The sequence below is a fragment of the Capricornis sumatraensis genome, chromosome 8, assembly GCF_032405125.1.
Source record: "Capricornis sumatraensis isolate serow.1 chromosome 8, serow.2, whole genome shotgun sequence".
Taxonomy (NCBI): Eukaryota; Metazoa; Chordata; class Mammalia; order Artiodactyla; family Bovidae; genus Capricornis; species Capricornis sumatraensis.
In genome coordinates, this window is record NC_091076.1 from 91,004,995 (window position 1) to 91,029,395 (window position 24,401).

Sequence of the window (24,401 nt, forward strand, 5' to 3'; positions counted from 1 at the left end):
CTCTCCTGCTCTCACTCTCAGGAGGCTGGACAAAGTCATAGTCACTGTGGGCTGTGAGCTCAGTCACAGTGAATTCACTATAAATCAAGTCTTGTCCATATAGACAAGCTATCTACATGTAACTAAAGGGTTTACCTTTATTTGGACATTTTTTTTTTTTCAGTGTAAAACTTTTTTCTCATATGTGAATGCAGAAATTTACTACCTTTGGGGTTGAAGACCATGTGACATGACTACAATATAAGGAAACGAATTTTCTCAAGTGTCTTGTACAAATGAACTTACAGCAGTTTATGTACTTTGGTGAGATAGGACCTTATCCGGATAAGCAAATTCATTAACAGCTGTGAAAGGTCACTCCATATTGTCACTACATTATAATAACAAAATTATAAGCTTGCCTTACATAAGATATTTAGTGCATTAAAAACACTGAGACTCTTTTTTCCAATTTTTTATTACATTTGGACCTTTAAGAAACATATACCATCAGTTATACCACTATTCAGTAAAAATCTATTCTAGTTTTTAGAATGCTTATGTGTCACAAACTATCTTGCTTCTAGTCTCTAAGACTTTACTAAGTTTATCAAAAAGGTTGGCTCTGACCTATGGGATCCTGAGCCTTGAGGTTTTAAATGTTTTGATTTTTGTAAAACAATTTCCAGTGGATGAACCTTAATTCCCAGCTGTTTTCTTTTTAGCATGGGCTAATCATTTTGAAGTTACATATTCCATTACAAGAATATTGACTTCTTTCAGTTTTGTGATCTATTCTGTCTTTGGAAAACTCAGGGAAAAAAGTATTTTTTCCCCCTGTACAATAAAGATGGGTTCTCACCAGAACATATCTGATATTAATTATAGCAAAAGGTATATAGATAAGTGTATATGTGCCATGTTCACTTTAACGACTATTTCATAAGCCAGTCACTAACTATGGAGACTATTTCTGGATCAATACAATCCAAGTGTGGCTGTAGGTACACTCAACACATTAACACAACTCTTGGTATCTGACACTGACGAAAAATAAAAAAGGGTAAGTGAACAAATACATACTCATACGTGATTACGTTCTCAAGAAGCTGCTCTTTGTGGAAGGAAGCAAGAAAGCAGGCCTTCAGGAAGCCATTGATGGGGACTGGGAAGGCTGAAAGCTATGGCTTTGGTAAGCACCCAAGTGAGCTGTAGGAAGGCATTTGTACAAGTAGATTCTGCAGCATCAAAGGAGAATTCTCTAAAAGAGGTGGGCATTTTCTCAGTTAATCTAAATTCTGAGGCTCTCAGCAGTTGAGGGCTAGAAACAAGATCCAAAGAACCATCTTTGCGACCGCTTACGAAAGGTGACTGTGCCATTCAGCTCGTGATGCTAAATGGTCCAAAAGCCTTTGGTGGTGTGATATGGACAAGAACAATATTAATACACAAACCACATAACACCATTAAAACTCAAAAAACATTTTTTCATTTAAAAAAGTTATTTAGAACACATAAAACAAGGCAACATTTATTCTTTTTTCTCATCTTCTGGTACGGGATCTGTTGGTGGCTCCTCCACGGTTGCGCTGTTGCTTTCTGAGCCAGTGTTGCTATCACTGGTCCCTTCCTCTGCCAGACTGTCCACCCCTTCCTGCCCGCTCTCCTTGTCCTCAGGAGTAGACGTGCCTTCTTCACCATTCTGTTGGCTTTCTGTTGTATCTTCAAGGTGTGTCTCCTCTGTAATCACACATTTGTCACTGTTAGTTCCCAGACAAAAATTTACTCTTCTGTGTTGACAGTCCAGAGCTGCAGGATCTAATGATAAGGCAGCCACTCACTACATATGAATACACATATCAAGCACCTGAGATGGGCTAGTGTGACCAAGGAACTTTCAGCAGGTTTAAAACAAGCTGGAATTTGGAAAAAAAAAATCCACTTTTTAACTGTAAATTTTGAATCTCAATACAGATCAAGTATTTCTGCTGAAAATTTAGCTTCCAAATTTCAATGTGCTCTAAGTCTAAAGTGCACACTGGCGTTTGAAGACTTATTAAAATTAATTTCATTTAAATTTCATTAAAAAGGGTCAGTAGCAGAACATTTCTAATTACACAGGGACATATTTCTTTGGACAATGCTATGTGAAGTGCTCGGATTTAATGAGTGAGAAAGCAGGTAAGGAAATGGTATAAGACTGATAAAGTATTTTGTTATAAGTCATGGTAGGCTGTTTTCTGTTATTGCTCCAATAGTCTGAAATGATTTTCTTCAGTTAGGAGGATAAAAATTTGAGTAAAGACCTATGGTGGTGGTGGTGTAGTTGCTAAGTTGTGTCTGGCTCTTTGTGACCCCATGTACTGCAGTCTGCCAGTCTCTCCTGTCCAGAGGACTTCTCAGGCATGAATACTGGAATGGTTTGCCATTTCTTTCTCCAGGGGATTTTCCTGACCCAGCAATCGAACCCAGGTCTCCTGCTTGGCAGGAGGATTCTTTACCACTGCGCCACCTGTGAAGCCCAAAGACCTACAGGCACACTCTCCTACAGGCATACTCTATTCATAGATGACAAAACAGCAGCAGAGGACCAAGTAGTGTTCCAGTTGCCAAGTGAGTGAAGGAGCCGTACTTTTATCCTCAGGCTCTCGCTTTAACCACAGAACGTGTTCATGCTCCAAATTTGTTACGATAAAAAACACGTTCACACAAAACAGAAAATGATTCAGATAATTAAACTTAAAATCTGACTATCTGAAATGTTAATCTCCTGAATTACATTCTGTAGAAATATCTGGTAAAGATAGCATATCCCACTTAATGTTTTCCAGATGTCAAATCAGAAGTTGTCAGCAAAGCACCAAGGGTGACTGTGGTCCCTCTCAGCTCTTGTAATGACAGTCCAGGGAGCTTTTGGTTGTGTTTCCCATGCTTCCTCCAGCTCAGTTTTGTTTACTACACAGCACACTGAGCAGGGTCAAAACCGCGCGCAGAGCGATCCCAAGATTTCAACCAATAATTGATTTAATCAGTACTTCACGTAAGCTTTGCATGTTGTTTGCCTTGAGGCATGTTTTTAGTCAGGAAAATCAGTAAAACTGGAAGTATGAATTTTTCTAGGATGGAATCAATAAACACTTTCTGTGAGACTAGATAGAAAATTTTCAGGTTTTGTGAGTCAGGCTGTCTTAGTTGCAACTACTCAACTACACTGCTGGAGTCCCAAGGCAGCCACAGATAATGTGTAAACAAATGGTTCCAATAAAACTTTATTTATAAAAATAGGTGGCAGGCAGGATTTGGCCTGCAGGTTTTATTTGCCCAACTCTGTTCTAGGACACCAAAGATGACTGATCTTAAGGGCAAGGACCACATGCTGTTTAAACAATTTTAGCAATAAAGGTTAAAATACTCAGTGCCAACACCATGCCAAATCCAGTAAGGATGATTTTATGTTCATCTGCTTCTTTATCCTTGGGAATTCAATTTCAAGAGGTGGGTGCTAGAGTATTTACTAAGGAGGAAACTGAAATTAACTTACCTAGACTGAAGGTCACAGTGCTAGTATGGGGTGGAACAGTACCCAGATCTGTGGGCCCTCCAGGCCAGTACCCTTAACCGTTAAACCACTACATTCAATACTTTATATCCCAAGTCAGGGAATGATATGACTCAATCTGGGCAAATACCCAAGACCTCAAACAGCCAGACTAAAGGCAACACATCACTGCTATTTTTGTACCAATACCAACACTTTAAGTGAATCTATTATAAGAGATTAAGATTTGGGAAGAAAGAATGCATATCTCATATGGAGAATAATTCAAGAGGCAAGATTAACAGAGTGACCTCCAGAAAGCACTGAGAAAGGAAAGTCAGAATTAAAGACAGCTGTAAAAGCCCTCAACATTTACTCTGCGATCACCTGGCAGGCTACCTGTCTCCATCGGCATGCTCTCGTCCTCCTTCTTGTCTTCGGTCTTGCTCGCTGCTGGCTCCTCTTCAGGAACGATACTGCTCTGGCTGCGGTCGGCTTGCTCTGCCGCCTCTTTTTCCCTTTCCTCCTGCCTTTTTCGAGCCTGCTCCTCAGCTTGTGCAATTTCAGCGGCAATTTTTTCCATATCCACTTCTACTTTCAAACCACACAACTAGTAGTCAGAAAACAAAACACTCTCTTAGTCATGTTCTTTTCTTACAATCTCTGAATCAGAGAAATTATTCACAAGTGGGTTTTCTTGGCTAAGAACTATATTCATATATATGGCAGGAAAAAAACCAAGCTCTTGTGTCTACAGGAAAGTTGCCCTAGCAGCCATGTAGTATCAAGTGTTCCAGAATAGTTGGTGAAGCAACGTTGAAAGCACTGGCTTATACTCAAAGCTTCTGTTTTACATTTCAGGCTGCCAAACACTCTATTTACTTGTTTTCATGTGAAGTGCAAACTGTGAGCTACAGCTAATGAAGACATTTGATGAGTAAGTTGCAATGAAAATAATTCACAAGTGTATGAGAGTTTAAAATATCAGAGGGTTCTAGAGTCTCAGGCCTAGTTCACAGAACGTGTATACTATACAATGTTTCAAACCTATTGCAACGTTGCCAGAAAATGGAAATTATTTTATAAAGTAAAGACCTTACCAGCTACAGCAAAGTTAACCCTGTTTCAAAGTGAATGACACTACATAAAAACACTTTTTTGGAAAAAAGAATGAGAAAAAAAAGTAACAGACACAGTGATACAAGTATAGGTAACACATTCGATACCCTTTTAAGCTCATTGTTAAATGAGTCTGTGCTTTCCAGGAATTTCCTCTTCTTTTCTTGGTGTCGCTCCTCTATTTGAAGAAGTTCAGCTTCTAATTTTCGCTGTAAAAGATAAGACCAGGCTTTGTTATTTACTACTCAATTATCTTCTCCGAAGCTAATGTCAAACACAGAAAATATGTCTCTTTTTTTTAATGGTCCACACTTTTTCACAGTGTGATAAGTGTTTTGCTTTTTAAATTTAAATTACTTATTATATAATGTGCTAAAATTTAAAAAATGTAAAAATGCAGCACAGAGAGGATAACTCATTAACAAGAGTAAGTTAGACAATACTGTCAGCTCTCAGCAATGTTTTGGAAGGAAAATATTTAGTAGGCTAGTAAAATTTGATAGGATATCTCAAAATTCTTAACAAATACACTTTCCGTCAAAAGGTTCCCTGTTACAGTTTTAATGACAAACTTACTAAATCTCTGGGAAGGGTCTACGCCCTCCAGCCTCTTCCCTGAATCAGGAACGGGTTAGATTGGACATAAATATTTAACAGGCACACTCATGCACGGTACACAATCAGGTTACCGGGCACCTATGGCCCAGGCCCATCTTACCATAACAAATGTTTTCTGTCTTTACCTGATGAACCATTAAGGACTGGACCTGTCGTTTAAGAACCTGCATTCTAGCTGTTGTGACAACTGACCGCACGTCTGGCACCACACTTTCACTGAGGATTTCACTGATGAGGCGGTGGTTTCTCTGGAAACGGGCGGTGGCTGTATGCTTCATTGAAAAGCCATCATCATAATCTGGAATAAACAACATGATCTGGAAATCAGGTCACCAATTACCATAATTAGCACTTAGTTACCAAGAAGCCATGGTCCTCACTGGTCTAATAAGTGGGTTTAAAGGGTGTCAAAGGAGCACCAGGGCAGTCACTTGATAAAAACCATACAGAGGATACAATGTGTTCACCGGCCAAGATGTCGGTTTTTCTCACAAAATCTTTTAAGTGAGGATGTGCATCTGATATTTGGCTGAAACACAAATCAGATATAACCAAGTGTCTTTGGCCTGGAAATCAACACGAAGGCTGCACGTGATAGCAGTACAGATTTTGCCAAATATTTCACTCTCTGGATATAATTCAAAGCTTTTACAGCTGATGATGCAAAGGAACTTTCTGGTGTCTTTGTCACTGTAGCACTTCAAGTAAGGAAAATGCCCACTGCAGAGAAAACATTACCTCTAGTAATAGCAGTTTCCCAGATGGGCATATATATTTTATCAGATTAAAATAACACTAAGGCCTTAAAAAATGTTTAGTTCTAAATTCCACTTTTAAAATTTATCAATTTATACATGTATACATTTGTTATCAGTGTATAAAGGTATCACACATTGTTTCTATTCACTCAAGTTCATATACATATAGTATGGGTCTAGTTTACAAGCTTATTTTTAGTAGCTATTACCTTTGCTCTTACACAATTACACTTTGCCTAAGTGGGTCTTAGGAAGCATCACTACGAACAAAGCTAGTGGAGGTAGTGGAATTCCAGTTGAGCTATTTCAAATCCAAGATGATGTTGTGAAAACTGCTGCACTCAATCTGCCAGCAAATTTGGAAAACTCAGCAGTGGCCACAGGACTGGAAAAGGTCAGTTTTCATTCCAATCCCAAAGAAAGGCAATGCCAAAGAATGCTCAAACTACCACACAATTGCACTCATCTCACACGCTAGTAAAGTAATGCTCAAAATTCTCCAAGCCAGGCTTCAGCAATACGTGAACCATGAACTTCCTTATGTTCAAGCTGGTTTTAGAAAAGGCACAGGAACCAGAGATCAAACTGCCAACATCTGTTGGATCATCAAAAAAGTAAGAGAGTTCCAGAAAAACATCTATTTCTGCTTTACGACTATGCCAAAGGCTTTGACTGTATGGATCACAACAAACTGTGGAAAATTCTTAAAGAGATGGTAATACCAGACCACCTGACCTGCCTCCTGAGAAATCTGTATGCAGGTCAGGAAGCAACAGTTAGAACTGGACATGGAACAACAGACTGGTTCCAAATAGGAAAAGGAGTACGTCAAGGACGTATATTGTCACCCTGCTTATTTAACTTACATGCAGAGTACATCATGAGAAATGCTGGGCTGGATGAAGCACAAACTGGAATCCAGATTGCTGGAAGAAATATCAATAACTTCAGATATGCAGATGGTACCACCCTTATGGCAGAAAGTGAAGAAGAACTAAAGATCCCCTTGATGAAAGTGAAAGAGGAGAGTGAAAAAGTTGGCTTAAAACTCAGCATTCAGAAAACTAAGATCATGGCATCCAGTCTCATTGTTTCATGGCAAATAGATGGGGAAAACAGTGAAAACAGTGGCAGACTTCATTTTTTGGGGGCTCCAAAATCACTGCAGATGGTGACTGCAGCCATGAAATTAAAAAGATGCTTACTCCTTGCAAGAAAAGTTATGACAATCTAGACAGCATATTAAAAAGCAGAGACATTACTTTGCCAACAAAGGTCTGTCTAGTCAAGGCTATGGTTTTTCCAGTGGTCATGTATGGATGTGAGAGTTGGACTATAAAGAAAGCTGAGCAATGAAGATGCTTTTTAACTGTGGTGTTGGAGAAGGCTCTTGTGGTGTTGGAGAGTCCCTTGGACTGCAAGGAGATCCAGCCAGTCGATCCTAAAGGAAATCAGTCCTGAATATTCATTGGAAGGACTGATGTTGAAGCGGAAATTCCAATACTTTGGCCACATGATGCGAAGAACGGACTCATTGGAAAAGACCCTGATGCTGGGAAAGATTGAAGGCGGGAGGAGAAGGGGACGACAGAGGATGAGATGGCTGGATGGCATCACCTACTCAATGGACATGAGTTTGAGTAAACTCCAGGAGTTAGTGATAGACAGGGAGGCCTGGCATGCTGCAGTCCATGGGGTCACAAAGAGTCAGACACAACTGAGTGACTGAACTGAACTGAACCTTTGGTCTTATCACTACCAGTTTTTGACATATCTGCTAATAACATGTGCTATTTTTTGTTAATATTTTTATTTAAATCAACTAACTTTTTAAAAAAGTGCTTCCTCTTAAGCAATACACATTAAAACAAAAGTTCCTCTATCAGAGGCGGGGGACCATACTGTAGCAAACTCTACTGCAAAGGCCCTAACTGTGTTGCTGTGTCATTTTAGCACGTCCCTTCACATCTGGTACTTAAGTAGCTACTGAAACTCGGATTATCAGAAATACCACCACCATGAACTGTTGTGCCGATTATTTTTGTTTCAAGTAGTTTCTGTAGGATATTACTTCTGAAATTGAAATTACTGGAACAAAAGATACCATTAAAAAATTCTGTGACTTTTTTTTACTTAAGGGAGTTTTTCATATTCACACTTAGGATTATGTACATTTGTGCTAGGTTATCCATCCAGGTTTCCTTTTTATTACCATTCTTCTTTCATATGTCCCCAGTGTTGATCACTGGTAAATAAAGTCTTAGCAATACGGGCTTGTCTTTCCTTTTTTAAAAAATGTATTATTTTTTGGCCATGCTGAATAGCACGTGGGATCTTAGTTCCCCGAACAGAGCTCAAACCATTGCATTGGGAGGGCACAAACTTAACCAAGGAAGTCTGCACCTGTCTTTCCTTGCACTTTAGTTGGCTGATTTATTTTTGGGTAAGGGGAGGGTAGGTTTATATTTTCTAATTCACCAGGTATTTACTTGATCTCATGAATATTCTCTTTCTAAAAAAAAAAAAGCCTTCACTATTTTGTGAGGATAACTGCCTATGTCCTGAAGGCTTGTAGGTCTTCTCTATTAAGAGAGCAGCTGCTGTACTTGTGGACCCTCGGCCTTCCTCTTGGTTTTATGTACATTTCCACCCCCCACCCCCCCGCCCAAGTCTTCCTCTTGCTACTCTGTTCTGGGGGTAAAGTCCAAGGTCCAAAGTCATCCTTATCCTGGCATCTTAATTATTACTGTCCTTTCTTACTGCCAGCTCTAGTTCTAATATCCTATTTTCAACTTAAAAAACGTAATGGGCAGGAGCCTGAGAAACAGAGAAGGGCTCTCTTTTCAAGACTATTCCTTGGTGAGTCTCTTTCAGGCCCGCCCCACGTTCATGCTGTTTGTTACCTTCACCTAGTGAAAACTTCCGTCTGATTCCTACTTATGGCTTCTACATCCCAAGTCTTTATTCCCACTTATTACTGACCTCCCATCCTTCCAATAGTTTGTAAACTGGATCTTCTATTTGTTTAGTTCTGTGCTTTTTTCTTGCATTAATCATTCAATCTGACCAATTAAGAGTTTGCATGTGCCCGTGTGTCTGTAGCACAGCTGACTGCTTAACATGCTTGATTCTCTCTATTCCCTATTCTAGTCTCTATGTTTATTAGATTTGTATTTATGAGGATATTTGTCAATATTCCAGTCCTTTCTTTTAAAAACTCATTTGTGCTTTTTCTTGAAGTATTTCAGTTTATTCATGTCTTTAGGTGGTATTAGTGCTTCTTTTCTTAAAGGTCTCTTCTTTAAGGCCTTATAAGCTTCTTTGTTATTACTACTTTAAAATGGGATCTTAAATTATTTTCCTAATGTTTCTGTTGCTTGCAGCTAGAGCTTCCAACCTCTTCCACATCACAGCAGCACATGAGGAAAATGATTTGTATAGCATGTGTGCTATGTGGATGAGTACACTCATAGTGGGAGGTGGCTAGCTCTGAAGCTCCTTGCAGCCTCAGACCCTGCCTGGCTGCAGAGAAGCGGAAGCGCACGAGCACACCTGCAGACTCTTCATGGAATGCCAATTAGGAAGCTCTGCTCCACGTGCATGTGTGTGTATAACATTTGTAGGTGTGCACCCTCGTAGGGCTTCTTAGGTGGCCCAGTGGTAAAGAACCTGCCTGCCAAGCAGAGACGTGGATTTATTTGATCCCTGGGTCAGGAAGATCCCGTGGAGGAAATGGCAATCCACTCCAGTATTCTTGCCTGGGAAATCCCACGGACAGAGTCTGGCGGGCTATAGTCCACGGGGTTGCCAAAGATCCAGCGTGACTTGGCGACTAGGCAGTAAAGCACCCCTGTAAGCATCATTATGAGTTGTATTTATGAATTCTAGTTGGATTTCGGAATTAACTAGAGTTCAAAATGTCTCTTCCCACTCATTAACTTTGTAGCTTAAGAGCCTTTAACTCAGCTGATTTAAGGAACCAATAACGGTAACCTGAAGGCATTTAACTTTTAAAAGCAGCTGAGGTAAGGAGTACAAAGATTTTGATAAATAATAGGTAGTTTTTGCTATTGTCTGCACTAAAAACGGTATTTCTTTTTTCTTTGGGAAATTTACACACAAATCTTAATCAAAATAATTATTTAAAATATTGAAATGGCACTTAAATTATGCTCTGTTTGCCATTTCGGATAGGAAACAAAACTTCAACTTAAGAGATTTCTCATATTTTAATTCTCAGAGAAAGCATAAACAAAGCTCCACTTTTTTTTTTTTTACCGTCTGGGTCTTCAGCAGGCTGAATGCTCATGTAAGGTTCTCCTTTCTCCATGCGAGACTGTCTCTGTCGACTTTCTTCCTCTAAAGCAGCTTCTGCACGACTTTTCGCATTTATGTAAGCAAGGTACGCGGGGGAATTATGGTAGGCCTTCATAGATTCATTGTATTCTATCTGAAATTCAAATGTTTCTCTGTTTTAGAATTAATATTTTGCAGGTTATAATGAATACTTACATCATCTCATTTGAACATCAAAAGACAGGATAACTATCTCCTTCTTACAGACAAGAAATCTGAAGTCTAGAGAAATTGAGTGACTTGACCCAGGCAGATGAAGGCTCAGCTGTCTGATTAGACTGTATGTTTCTTTTATAAGTAATAAGCAAGTGTTAACGAACTTTATCTTGTACCTGTCCCACCGTAGTTCCCATCCTACCTTTTCTGCTTCGTATTCGTTTAAATATTCTTGTTTTTCTTCATCGGTGAGATCTCGCCACATGCCACCAATAATCTTGCCAATCTCCCACAACTTTAGGTCAGGGTTGGAAGCCTTTACTTGGTCCCAGACCTTGAAAAAGAAACAGTTCAGATTTTAGTACTGATGCCTAAAAATACAGACTTTACAAATACTTTTTAATATAGAAACCTTTACTTTAATCATCAACAAAGGCACAAGGAATAGTATCAAAACCCAGGTTTCCATCAGCCTGCTGCAACAATTATCAAGGGTCCTCTTCTGGGTTACTTTAAGGCAGATTTCAGAAACCTCCAAACACTGCAGACACTTATCATGAAATAACTCTACACAGTCTGTCTTTCTAAAAATTCACGAGTTTAGAAGGAATGAGGTTACGGTGTGTAATACAACATAACATATCCTCAAATTACACATATAGTAATTATGGCCAAAAATTTCAAAATTTCTAAGTAGTGGTGAAATAGGTAAATGCTCATCTTTAATAAAGGTATCAGCTATACTTGTTATTTTGAGAGTAATGGAGGTTCATCATCTGTTCCCCTCACCACAAAAAAAGAAAAATTCAAGAAAAGTATGAAGAAAATAAAAAGTACCATAAGTTGATTGTTTATAGATAACCATTGTCTTCTAGGCTTTTTTTTTTTAATTCAAACTAACATGTATTTCCTATTATTTTTATAAAAATAAGATACCAGTACTTGTAGTCTCGCATTCCTTTTTTTCACCTAACATGTTTCTTACGTCATTAAATATTCTCCAAAAGACTATACAATGCTGGCTACACAACTTTATCTTAAGTATTGTAACTGTTTATTATGTACACATGTATATTATTATTATTTTTTGGCTATGCTGGGTCTTCACTGCTGTGCAGGCTTTTCCCAGCTGCCCTGAGAGGGGGATACTTTCTAGCTGCAGCGTGCGGGCTTCTCGTTGTGGTGGCTTCTCCTGCTGCGGAGCACAGGTTCCAGGCACATGTGCTTCAGTTGTTGCTGCTCGGTGGCATGTGGGATCTTTCTGGACCAGGGCTCGAACCCTTGTCCCCTGCACTGGAAGGATGATTCTCGACCACCGGAACACAAGGGAAGCTCTTAACTGTTTATTGAATCATTTTCTTGTTGGATTTTAGTTCTGGAATTTTGAAATCAGAACTAATGTCTTTAACAACTGTAATCCTGTATCCTCTCCTCTGACTATGCACTAAATGGCTGGCTAAGTCCATTGAACCTTGATGTAAAGCAAAGAGCAGAGACTGTGGTCCTCGGTCCTTTCTGGCTCCAGGGCACCTACCTTTCTGCTGTACCTCATGTAGGGCATCAGCGGCTTATCTGGTGGCTTTGGGGGTTTTGGAATCGTGATACCAGAGGACGCCTAGAAAAGAGTTAAATACGTTCATTACTCAATTGCTAGAAGTTCGCCAGCAAACTGAAAAGAGAGTCCCTTTAAAAATTCTAATGCGCCTTTCTTCTACTCGTCCATGGATACAAGATTCTTATATTTTCTCCACTGAAAATAGCTATCACTGCAAATTCAGAAATGTTCACATCAAAAGAAAATAAAGAAAATGACTTTAAGCACAGAGCTTTTTAATACGTTACTTAGCAGTTTATTGCCACTGCTTTGACAACCTGGCTGTAAGAACAAATGAAATATTACACAATTATCCATACAGCATAAATATATGGTTATACATCAGATGTCCCACATTTAGGACATTACCTGGCATCCTTTTATTTTGCTTAATTTACCATTACATATACAGTCAACACTTGATTATCTCACCAGAAGCTGAACCCGATCAGCACTTACCACATCTCACACTGCCCACTGGGGACTATTTACTATTTGTACCATTTCAGGAACACATTTCCACATGAACAACTACTACCACCACAAAACCTACTCCCTAGATTCAACAATGAAAAACAAACAAACAACCTTCTTACTCCTTTGATATCACTAGAGATTTTATTCTTAAGGTTCTATACCCATATCTAGTTTTTTTTTTTTAAATAAAGGAGATTAGGAAGTGTGCACTGAAGTCATGCCTTTTTTGCACTCTTAGTCACAGCAGAGGAGTGAACAAGTTTACCAGGAACAGAGAAATGACAGAAACAGGGCCTGATTAAGTTATTTTGAGACCATATGTTAAGAAACTCCTCTTAATTTTTTAAAAATGCTGATTTTTTGGGGGGAAGACAGAGAAAAAAGAAATGGGAAACAGAAGGTGAGGAAACTAAAAAATAGTTTTTAAAAAGGTAAAGACGAAAGTGGGTGAGAGAAAGGCAAAAGGGAGAGAAACAGAGGAGATGAGCTCTTTCTAAAGGCTAAATCCAGGCAGGAGACCAAGCAGCCCCGGGGGCACCACCCCCACACCTCCAGTACAGGAGAGCTGCTTCTGAACCTACTCACACCTCTGCATACACTGCTGCATTTGATCAAGGGCCCAGCATCAAATCATGGCTGAATTACATTTGTTTCCCCGACATTTCTAGAAGACTCCTGATATTGATTTTCCTGACAGGCTGGGAAGGAAGAAGGCTTCCTTCTAATTATCAAAAGATAGGAATCAACAAATTTTTATAAGAAAACGAAGGTGACATTTTGCTCCCTTGCCCTTATGTGTTGTTGTGGTAAAACCAGAGGGAAACCCCCCCCCCCAATTCTCAGCTGAGACCCCAAGTCTAACCTTATTTTTCATCCAAGGGCTCAGGGAAGAGTGTATCTGTACCCCTTCCACCACTTTCAAACAATGCCTCTTCTTCCTATGAGAAGGATCTCCCTCCAGCCCTATATACTTGTCAGTAACTCTGCTTCTTCATACATGAACTTATGAGAAAGCATTTCATCTCTGCAGCAGTATTCCTCTCTTTCCACATCGCCCATGTATTCTTACCACACAGGATGCTGATACCTGTGTAGACAAACCCTGCTTTTAGCCAGCAGTGGGCAACAGGGTGAAGTGAAACACGGGGGATGGACACTGTCAACAGAGGCGGTACGAACAGCCAACAGGAGATCTGTCTGAGGGCTGCAGGAGTTCTCTGGTGGGTGGGTGTGGATTTCTACAAAGCTAACCTTCTGTCACGAATTCAGAGCAAGAAACACATGAAAGTCTGAGTCTTCATACATAAAGTTACTAGAAAGCACTTCCAACTCACAGCCAACACAAACCTTCAGAATTTCATGGAGTGGGTTCCAAATGAATTAAAACACTAAAAACAAATTACAATATTTGCTCCTTGATATTTTTCAAAGAGCTGCATTTTATAACAATGAATTTGCTTCTTTTTTTTTCTCCCAAAGGAAGGTATCTGGATCATTTGCATGTTGAGGTCATTTTCATTACATTGACCAATTTACAAATACAAACAGAACCAAACCAAAACAATAACAACAACGTTAAATTCTAGCTGGTTTTCAGGACGTTAAAGGTTAATCACTCAACAGTCTTAATTTATTAACCATCTCAAACAGACATCTTTCTAAAATGTCTCAAACATTACTCTTCACCGCCCTCCCCCCCAAAGAAAGCAGTTTGCACTGTACATAATTATAACCACTGCTTTGCTATAATCCCCTGGTTTGAGGTATGAAAAACTGTCGGTTCTTTATTAAATGACCTGATAGTTATGATTTTGGAAGGCATGTCTCCTTTTTCAGCTGTTTCCTTCCTTGCTGCTGTCAGGAAACCTACCTCCAGCAGCAATGGTCCCCCTCTCCAAATGGCAACGAGTCAGGGGAAGACAACTAATTATTCTAGTTTAAACTGCTTACAACAGAGGAAGGTCCCCTGTGAATAATAAAGTCTATGGTTTAGTGAAATTTTGGCTACTTGAGAGATTTGTGTTATTTCTTCCCAATTTTCAGCTGCTTCTCTGGTAAGATCTTATCTAAGGTTTTCTTCTGGGATGAAATTCCCATTAAAGCACAGAAATGAACTGTTCTTAACATTCTGTCTCAATCTGTTTTCACAAAGGTACTTAAGAGAATGTTAATCAGCATCTGATGAAGAACTGACCAGAAGTGAATTCCACTTTATAGCTACCATAAGCACTCCAAAAAGATTTCAACATGCTTATATATATAAAGTGTTTATTGTTTGAAAACTCTTTAAGTTTTCTGGAGTCATCGGGAAAACCACGTGTTTGTGGATCCTATGGGAAGCTACTTCACAGGGTGTCATCAAATCACTCCTTCAAATCAATGACTTAAGGTGATTTGCAGACAATAATACCAGAGAAGCTCCCCCACAAAGTAACACATAAATGGGGTCATATTAAAATAACACTTTTATAAAGGTCAAAATCAGAGCTTAAATTAAATATACAGACAAAAAGAAAAAGGTAGTTTAAAATTTTAGGCCTAATTTTTGTAAAGAATGATTACCCGAGAGGTCACTAAAAGCTGAAGGAGTAACACAGGCTAAAAGCCCCCACATTTCCTTCAAGGCTACACAGCACCTGGATTACCCTTCAATATGGTGTTGAGAGGACAATAATACAAATAAAACTATGAAGAACCAGAACATCAACATTTCCAGGCCCAACAGCCCTCCCATACTAATCTACCCTAAAGCTAGCGCTTACTCCAAATACTGGGCTCCAACATCCCCAGGAAGGAATGGGGAGAAGCAGATAACTGGCCAAGGCTGAGACAGCGACTGTACCTTCCTGTTCCTGGTAAGTCTCCACTGAATGATACCACTTTATTAACAAAGGATTCCCAGATATATCCCAGTTGAGAACAGAATGCTTACAGAAAATAAAATACAAATGATTCTAATACTACCGTTACCACCATTACTTTTCCATCAACATAGATAATCAAGAGCTGACTGTATAGAGCTATTAAAATGTAATCATTCTTTTGATTATTACCCATGAATAATTTTCTGTATTAACATAAATGATCCAAAATTGATTCTGCCCCTTAATTAAAATAAATGTTCTTTATCATTTGATAACTTTGCCATCCATTACACTTGTCAAACACCACATTCAGGCCAGAGGGGAAAAACAAGTACCAATGCACGTAAAAACTGTATGCATTGTAAAATGCATACATACACACACTTTGTCAGAATTCTTTTCAGATACCATGAAATATGCATGGCACATAAAACTTGATATGCTTATGAAGTACAAATTATGCAGAAACAATGAAATTTTTAGACAAACAAAACCTATCAAGCTAAGCAATATGCTTACCAAGATAGACATATAGTTTGGTAGTTACAAGCTTTCTGTTCTAGCTTGACTACAGGGTGAGAGGGCTTTTCTGAAGTCACACTAATTGAATTATTTTTGAATACAGCAAACAAAAATCAGGTATTAAAAAGTTTACAGCCATTCTGGGTTGTATAAATTCTTACCAATATCACATTCCAATGTATGTTGGCATTTGGCTTTTGGATTTATTCATCTATTTTTGGTAAATAATTTTTACAGTTATTTGGTTTTTTTTGGTACCTTAAATTTCCTTAAATGAAGTTAAAGATAATTTTAAAATAAAAAGTCTGAAGTTAAAAAAAAAAGTTTGAAGTGTATCATCCAATTTTGGTATCTCAGGCTGATTATTTAAGTGAAACATCTAAGTTTCAGAAACCATATCCTTTATCCTCTGAACTATAAATGTACTTCTGGTTGTAGATATGTATAGTCTGGTAACAAATTAATTTCGTTCAGCTTTCATTCTGCAATTCTTTGAATTGGCACAAGTATCTTTTTAACTAGAGAGAAACGAATCTCAGTTACGACAACTGTTAAATCCAAAAGACAAATAATTGTGTGCAGCAGTTCAAACTGGTAGAATAGCCCAAAAAGGCCAGGTCTATAAGCCCAGTCTTTATTAAGAAAATAGTTATTGAGCCTAATGCCAAATACCTTAAATGAAAGATACTCTGCCTCAAAAAGGGCATCTTAACCATAGGAAATCCTAGGTTTGTCTACATAGAGTACTACCATTAAGTGCCCAAGGCTTTATCTCTACCAATCACCAAACAGAATGGATTCTCCTTTTCTTCTATATACATATCCAGATCTCACTATTTTTTTGTTTGTTTGTTTTTCAGTATAAGATTGTACAATGAATATTTAAAATAATCTAAAAGCCAGGTTAATTTTTTTTTTTTAAATGGCTGTGCTGATGATTCAAAAGGACCTAAACCTGAAGGCATTTCTGGTCAATTCCAGTTGTTTGCTGGATGCTGTAATAGTTGATTCTCCTACCGTGACCCGGCTGTTGGTGCCCGGGTTCCCTCCCAGCCTGTAGTTGTTGTAGGCGAGATGACTGTATGGATTGTATCCCACAAACCCTGGTGTGCTGGGCATTTGCTGATGGAAACAAATGAGACAAAAACACGAATGAGAAATGAGCTCAAACGAGGAAAACACAGAAATGAAAAATGATCTGCATATGGCATGCAAAAGCAACCTGAATTTAAACAAGCAATGATGTGTTGTAATTGTTCTTTTTTTCCATTGAAAAACCAGTCTGCAAGTGGTTTTTGTCTTTTTTTTGTCTCTTTCTGTCTCTTTGCAGGGGCCAGTGGTGTTTGTATGTGTGAATGTGTGTTTGTCTTTCCGGATAAGCAATACACTGAAGTGTCGCGAACATTCAGGATCACTTTATGGTCAATATATGGAATAACAACTTAGCGATATATGTCTGAGATTGGAAAGCTTGAAATGTGATAAACTGGGAGTCTGAAAACACTTTACATGCAAAACAAAACATGATTTATTTGACAGTCATGTGAATGCCACCAATGCACTTATCTACCAAAAACAAAAACAAGAAGTGGACTGCTTCCGAAGACAGCTTGAAATCATTTTATGTAGTGTGAGAAATGAGAAGAGATCCAAATCAGGAAGCCAGCAGTCATCAATAGAAAAAAACATATGTGGGAGTCAATGGATGTCACATACATGATTTCAAAACAAAGACTCGTAAGAAATGCATGGATTTCATTCTGGGGGTACTGTCTGATCTTTTTAACCCGGTCATTCTTTTAAAGGCTTTCTCTTCCATCTCTTCTTTGATCCATCTTCCAGAGGTCAATCACGAACAATTTCTGCATTTAGTTTTAACGTGAACTACTTCTCTAGTAGACAGACTTGAACTTTTTTTTTCTCAGCTGATTTCCTGATAGCCCTACCTCTTTCCAACCACAATTGCTCGTTGGAGCAACAGAATTTTCAGCTTTTGTAAATTATGTGTTGATGTGATCACAAATGGGCTCTTATATAGCAGTGCCCTTCGTGGTTAATAAAATGACATCCAATGTTCATGAGAATCAAAGTCTAGTGCATAAGAAGGACGTGGCAAAGAGAGACCAAGAGTAAGGTATTTGACCTAATGAAAGTCAATCAAAACAAGGGACAGTGATTTCATTTTAACATGCAATTAATACCAATGCTGAATTGTATAATGTAAACAACACATCCCAACTAAGCTGTAGCTATTATCAACACAATTTTCTAAAACATGCCACTGCACATATCCTTAGTGTCCAAAAAAAAAAGACATTCAAGCAGATCAATCATTTGATATTCTTTACAAGAGAACAAGTGATCAATTTCTAGTCTATGTAGTTATAGAAGACGCAAATCAAGCATATATAAGTAGGCAAAGCACAGATGAAGTATCAAAGGCACAAAAGAAGTGTATGTTACTTGGAGTGGTGGTACATTTGGGTGGTAGTGGTGGGTGGAGGTGGTGGTGGTGGTGATGGTGGTGGAAGAAGAAATGGAAATAAAATAAAGATAACTCATTCAATATCCATTCTGTTGGCTGTACTAACCCCTAGTCTTCTGTATATTATGTGTAATGTAAAATTATAATGGTACAGAAGTATGATTGAAGAAAGGTAAAAATATCTCTTTCTATATTTAAGAAATCATAGGGTTGGTTTCTGAGCTATTTCTATTATCTCAAAAAAGTTAATGTCTTCAAGATAATATACGCTGTTAGAGGCAGTATTTGCGTCAAAATGACACCTTCAAAGGCTGCGTACGCAATGGTAATCACGGTTCAATATTATGAGGCAATAATGTAAGAAAATTAAGGGAACTTAAAAAAAAAAATTGAAACTAAAACACTGCAATTATACCATTTCCAAAAATGAAGTACATGGTTAGCTCTTTGAGGTCAGGAATCTCAATTGTTCAACTCCACCTGTATAGCCACTAGCAGAGTGCCAAGGAGATGGTAGTAAGAAATGTTCTTTAAGAAAGGAAATAAACCAAACACAGGACTTTAAGATCTTTAAGAAGTAACTTTAGAAACTGTACGTTATAGAAAGTTGAGATGTGATACAGTATCCCTTTTTAAAAGCATCTTACTAAGGAAAAACAAATTGTTGATAAACTGAAACATACAGCAGGTTAGTAAATAAAAGTTAATCTAGTGGAGAAAACAAAGTTACACAAGGCCCTAATTAGTTAGCTAGCCTGAAATTTAGGGGTAGGGAGTATGGAAGGAGGGCTAACAGCTTTAGTTAAAGAACTTCTTTTGTAGGATATGGTCAATGTTAACAGTGTTTTTTGTTTTTAAATAAAAAAATAACAAGGAATCCATTTCAGCAAGGCTTGAAGAGTTACTGTTAGATCTGTTTTGTGGATTGGGCAATTATTTTACATGCTGACCAAGCTGGGCCAGAGCTTGCTTGGCGAAAAAACCTAGTTCACTATTATTTATACACTTTGAAACGTTATCAAGGGCATAAAACTCAATAGCAGGATCTGACCCACAGATAATGAAATCCTTACTTGAACAGCTTGAAAATAAAGATTTACAATAAGGTAGTATAGAACTGGAAGCTTTATTGTTTGATTTAATGTGAAAATTATATACAGATAGGAAGAGAAAAATGTAACCAATTGAAGGTTAGGTTTAAAAACAATAAATGCCAGAATGAGCATTTATTTCATATTAGCTTTCAAGAATCTTAATAGAGATGAACAAGAAAAGTGTTAAACTTGCCACTTATTTCTAATTAAAAAAAGAACTGAGCATAGGAGGTTGGCATTTCAGTAGTATGTTTCTTTAAATGTTGGGGTTGGTTCAAGGTAAGATGCAGAGTTATTTTATTTAGTAGGAAGTGCTGTTTTTTAGCTGAATTTTTCATCCTGTTGCTGTGATGATTGAGTGACTGTCACTGGAAGACATCTGGGTTTTTGTATCAAGGCCAGACTTGGCTATTACATTAACAAGAAAATTAAAACTTACTGTTGCAGGAGCTGGGGTGGGAGGTGGGGCATAAGATGGTCTTTCTGTTTGAAAGAAAATAAATAACTTCTTGTAAACAACTGAGATATAATACTATGCAACAAAACTACCAATGGTCCTGTTTTGAAGAAAAAAAAATGAGAGTATTTTGGAATTCCCATTTGCTAGGGCATTAGTCTCTTATTAATATAGATTGATAAATATAAAAAATGAAACTTACTTGACATTTTGGAAGATTAAGTTCTCAGTTCCTTAAGAATGAATCTGAGACACTAAAATAAAAAAAAGGAAAAAAAAAGAAAAATAAAGATAATCAAAACTCAGCAAGCATAAGAGAATGTTTTTCTAAAGAATAGGGTAGTTTGATATTTGTAAAATTACATTATCTTCTAGTAATCAAGCCTTTTAAATATTTTACGAGTTCTTTAGGTCACTTAGTTGATCAGAATTAAATGACTAAAACAAATGACAGGGGATATTAAAAAGTAAAATTAGACATGTACTTGCAAGTTTTTTTTTTTTTTTTTGATACTGAGCCACCTCTTGTATGGAAGACGTTTCGCTGATGCCATGTAAACATTTAATCAAATTGGCAAAAATACAATGACAAAAGAATATGATGTATTATTGGGGCCTACCTCAACAAGGCCTACCAGACACTGACAGCTCCCTGATCAGCCACAGCTCTGCCTTCCTTTTAGGATAACAACTTCTTTCTAGTAAAACAGCATTTTACTCCTGAAGGCAGTGGAAAAGGTAACTGGTGTGACAAGAAACTTCACATTCTCTTATAGTAGTAATGGAGCTTCTCTGGTGGCTCAGCGGTAAAAGAACCCGCCTGCCAACGCAGAAGACCTGAGTTCAATCCCTGGGTTGGGAAGATCTCCTGGAGAAGGAAATGGGAACCCACTCCAGTATTCTCGCTTGGGGAAATCCCATGGAGAGAGGAGCCTGGTACCCTATAGTCCATGGGGTCGCAAGAGTCAGACACAACTGAGCCACTAAAAAACAACATGATGGTAAACAGCTTCATAACCGCTGGGAATAAATTTCGAGAGTCTACTGGAAAAAACTCCTATTGATCTTTCTTAGCTCAACTCAAAATATATCTCCTTAATGGAGACTTCTGGACCTATCTGTACAAAATTAAATGTGTCCTCATTTGTACTCCAATTTACACAGATCAATATCATATTACACCTGCTAATATGGGGGCTGAATGGAGACAGGGACCAGCTAGTTCATTATTGCTGTCCCAGGACCTAGCTCAATTCTTACCAACTTCAGTCCTAGTAACACTAGCTCAGGACATGACCACACACACGTGAACTTGTTCCTTACCTCACTATACATTACACACCGTGTGTACAAAGAGATGAACATTCATTTTCAGAAAAAAGGCAAATAACTTCTATGACTACTAGAGTATTTTCATCCGACATTATGAGAAACATACATGATTTTTTTTTTTCTTTTTGCTCCTGTTTTGTATTTTAAGGGCATTTCTGGAGCATTATGAGTAAGAGGCCTGGTGTGGAAAGAAAGAAATCATTTATTTTCTCAATGGCCCAACCTGGGTCTCCCTCTCTCCTTAACGTACATGCAGGAAACCAGAGTCTGATGCAGACTTCCTTCCTGCTCAAGCTAGGGTGGGCTGTCAACATCCAGTAGGCCTTGCTGTGGGGGGCCCTGGTAATATCTGCCACCAGCTCCCAGGTGTGTCACATTTTATTGTTAACACTTTAAAATTACTGATCTCTTTTGCTATACCATAAATTTCAAGAGTGATCTCGTACAATTGTCCACCACTGTATGCATCTCCGGTGCCTGGCACAAAATCCTGGAGAACTTATTTGTTGAATACCTTATTCGGGACAGGTTTACTACTTTAACACCATCTGGTTTAACAGTCACACTACCAACGAGGTGCGTACTGCTACTGCCATTTTACAGAGGGGAAAAAAGGAGTCTCGTTCAGTATAAGTAACTTGACTCAAGACACAGAGTCAGGAAGTGTCAGAGTTGGGTTTCAAACCCAGGCCAAACTGTTGCCGAGCTTTCGCTTTTCACTCCAAGCCACACCGTGAGTCCTCAGATCGCTGCCTGGGCAAGGGGAAACCGCCTTCCTGGGGGTGTGGACCACGGGCTTAGCTTGCCCCAAGGGCTTCCTCTGAGATCGATTCGGTTTGGTTTGATGTGAAGGTGCACTTTACCGGCTACTCTGCTGAAGAGGAGCATGCAGAAGCGCTTTGACCACTTCCGTGGGTTTAGTGGAAGGGGCACTTCTGGCCGCCCAAGAGGAGCCCCAGATGGGACTCTCTCCCCACCCTCGCTCCGCTAGGCCTCGAAGAGGCCGCAGCCGGCCCCCGGCCCTGGTCCCGCGGCCAAGCCTGAACCCCAGCAACCCTCAGCAACCCCAGCCAAGCCGGGACCCCACGCCTCTCCACCCTCCCGACCCAGCCGGGCCCAGTCGGAAACACTCACCCGCGGGCAGAAAAAGCGCCCGCAGCTCCGGCCTCGCTTCCCTTTGTCCCGCGCACGCCCCGCCCCTCGCGTCCCGAGCTTCCGCGCTCGCACTTTCAACACTCTTCTTAAATCCTTTCCAGGCCGCACCCGACTCTCTTCAGAAAAATAAGCGTTCTAGTGGGGACGCGGTGGTGTTTAGCACAGTCAAGGATTTTTTTCAGGCTCCATACGTTCCTCAAAACTCCCCGAAAGTCAGTACTTTGCCAGCCGGGCGCCGATTCGTCACTCCGGAGAGGGAGGAGGTGGCCCGACCGCGGGTAGGCCCGGGCCGCGCGGCCCCCAGGGAGCCGGAGCGCGGACGGGAGGCGCGGCGGGAGGTGCGAGGCTGAGCCGAGGGGAGGCGCGAGCGCGGCCTCAGCTTCCCCGCGCGGGGCCGGAAGGCGGCGGGGAGCGCGCCCAGGCGCCAGTCCCGGAACCACTGTGGCCGCGCGGCCCGCGCACCACCCCGGCCGGACTCAGGCCGCGCACGCCCCCCGTCCCTGCCCCCGAGAGTTTCTGGTTTTTTTTTTTTTTCCTTCCGGTCTTTTTCTTTACTCTTTCTCTGGGAGCTGGAGTGTATATACTTCACCAAGCCGAGGATGGAGGCGTGGAGAGCCGGGTTTACAGTCTCCGTCCTCCTGCGCGCCTCCCAGGGCTTCCTGCCTTAACCGCGGGCAAGAGCTTTGGCGAAAGCAGCACAGATCTTTCCAGTTGTTCCCAAGCGCAAGGCTGGTGTAATTGTCACAGGTTTCTGAGCCAAGGCCCGGAGATGTAAATCTCCTTGCCCCGGGTTGTGTGTCCCTGCAGCGCTGGGCAAGGGGTCTGTGTCCTAAAGCGCCTTGGCTCATTCGGTTTCCTCTGCCAGGAACGACAGTCCTTCACTTTTGGGCTTAAACTCATCTGTCCTTCCGGATCCAGCTCAAATTCTGTCCCTGATGCCCTCCGGGAACTCCCCGCCTCACGCGCCCCTCCTCCTCCCAAATTTCTTCTTCTGAACGCCCAAGAGTCTTTGATAACAATTATGGCCTTTACCTAATACATTGTATCAGACTGTGTTTGTTATTCTCAGTACTCTATGAGAGCCTTGAAAGCAAAAATTCAGCCGTCTGCATTGGTCATCTTTCTATAGCCAGTGCCCAGTAAGGCCTTGAACCATTGTAAGAAGCTTAGTAAATGTATATTGAGGCAGGCTATGGTCTAGTCCAGGACTCTTTTCACTAAATCATGACCACGTTGATGTACTAGATAGCAGCCTCTCCTTGGATATATAAACACTTGACCAACGTGCGCCACTGCAGAGAGGGGAAGGATCTGAAATCACTTGAGAATGGTGTTGACGTTTAGAATGATTGGATTCTTCAGCTACCCTTAGCCACCATCCTGGGTGTGCCAGCAGGGACTAGGGTATCTTCAGAAGTATGCAAAGCCAGGGACAAGTGACCCTCTGTCCAGTTCTTCCACCTCCAATATTTTCATGTTCATGATTAGAGATTAGTGAAACTAAAGAGCATATGAAAGGGAAAAGAGGTCATCAAAGGATAATGGGCAGCCTGAGTGGGGCTTGAGATAATGTATCTGAAATTGGTTTTTTTTTTTAATATAAAAGCATCAGATATATGGATTAATGTAAGATACACGAAGGCTTCAGCAGGGAATCCCAGTACCTTCTTCCACTGGCTTTCATGGTGGAGGATTGGGCAGGCACCATGCTGGGGCAGGTGCTTGGTTATGTCATCTCTAGGCAGTCTTCTGCAGAAAAAGTTCTGGGTGTTAGCAACAAAGCATACTGTAGTGGGAAAGGGAGGACTCAAAAATAGTAGGAAAGGAAAGGAGTGGTGACACTGATACACTGTCTCATCTTCTGATCTTTACTCAAATGTCACCTTCTAAGTACGTT

The 24,401-nt window shown here is 39.9% G+C and overlaps 1 protein-coding gene across 2 annotated transcripts; it reads right to left on the reverse strand.

Annotated features, from left to right (window-relative positions):
* Positions 1–560: 560 nt before the first annotated feature.
* Positions 561–22,578, reverse strand: SMARCE1 (SWI/SNF related BAF chromatin remodeling complex subunit E1). Of its 2 annotated transcripts, none has more exons than XM_068976959.1 (11): positions 22,484–22,578; positions 20,220–20,271; positions 20,000–20,043; positions 16,999–17,103; positions 12,059–12,139; positions 10,727–10,858; positions 10,291–10,462; positions 5,380–5,552; positions 4,744–4,845; positions 3,917–4,127; positions 561–1,719 (listed from the first exon to the last, which is right to left on the reverse strand). In XM_068976959.1, the coding sequence occupies exons 2-11, from the start codon at positions 20,224–20,226 to the stop codon at positions 1,511–1,513; spliced, it is 1,236 nt and encodes a 411-aa protein (XP_068833060.1). In that variant the 5' UTR covers positions 20,227–20,271; positions 22,484–22,578; the 3' UTR covers positions 561–1,510. The 2 variants fall into 2 exon arrangements, with proteins under 2 accessions (XP_068833060.1, XP_068833058.1); XM_068976957.1 differs by having other exon boundaries at positions 3,905–4,127.
* Between the last annotated feature and the right edge of the window lie 1,823 nt (positions 22,579–24,401).

Excerpts from the sequence above, each read along its gene's own strand:
- SMARCE1 (XM_068976957.1), bottom strand. Across the intron at positions 5,553-10,290 it reads GCCTGCTGAAGACCCAGACG|ATTATGATGATGGCTTTTCA; the intron begins GTAAAAAAAAAA and ends TGTTTATTCCAG. Across the intron at positions 4,846-5,379 it reads AGTCCTTAATGGTTCATCAG|CGAAAATTAGAAGCTGAACT; the intron begins GTAAAGACAGAA and ends TATCTTTTACAG.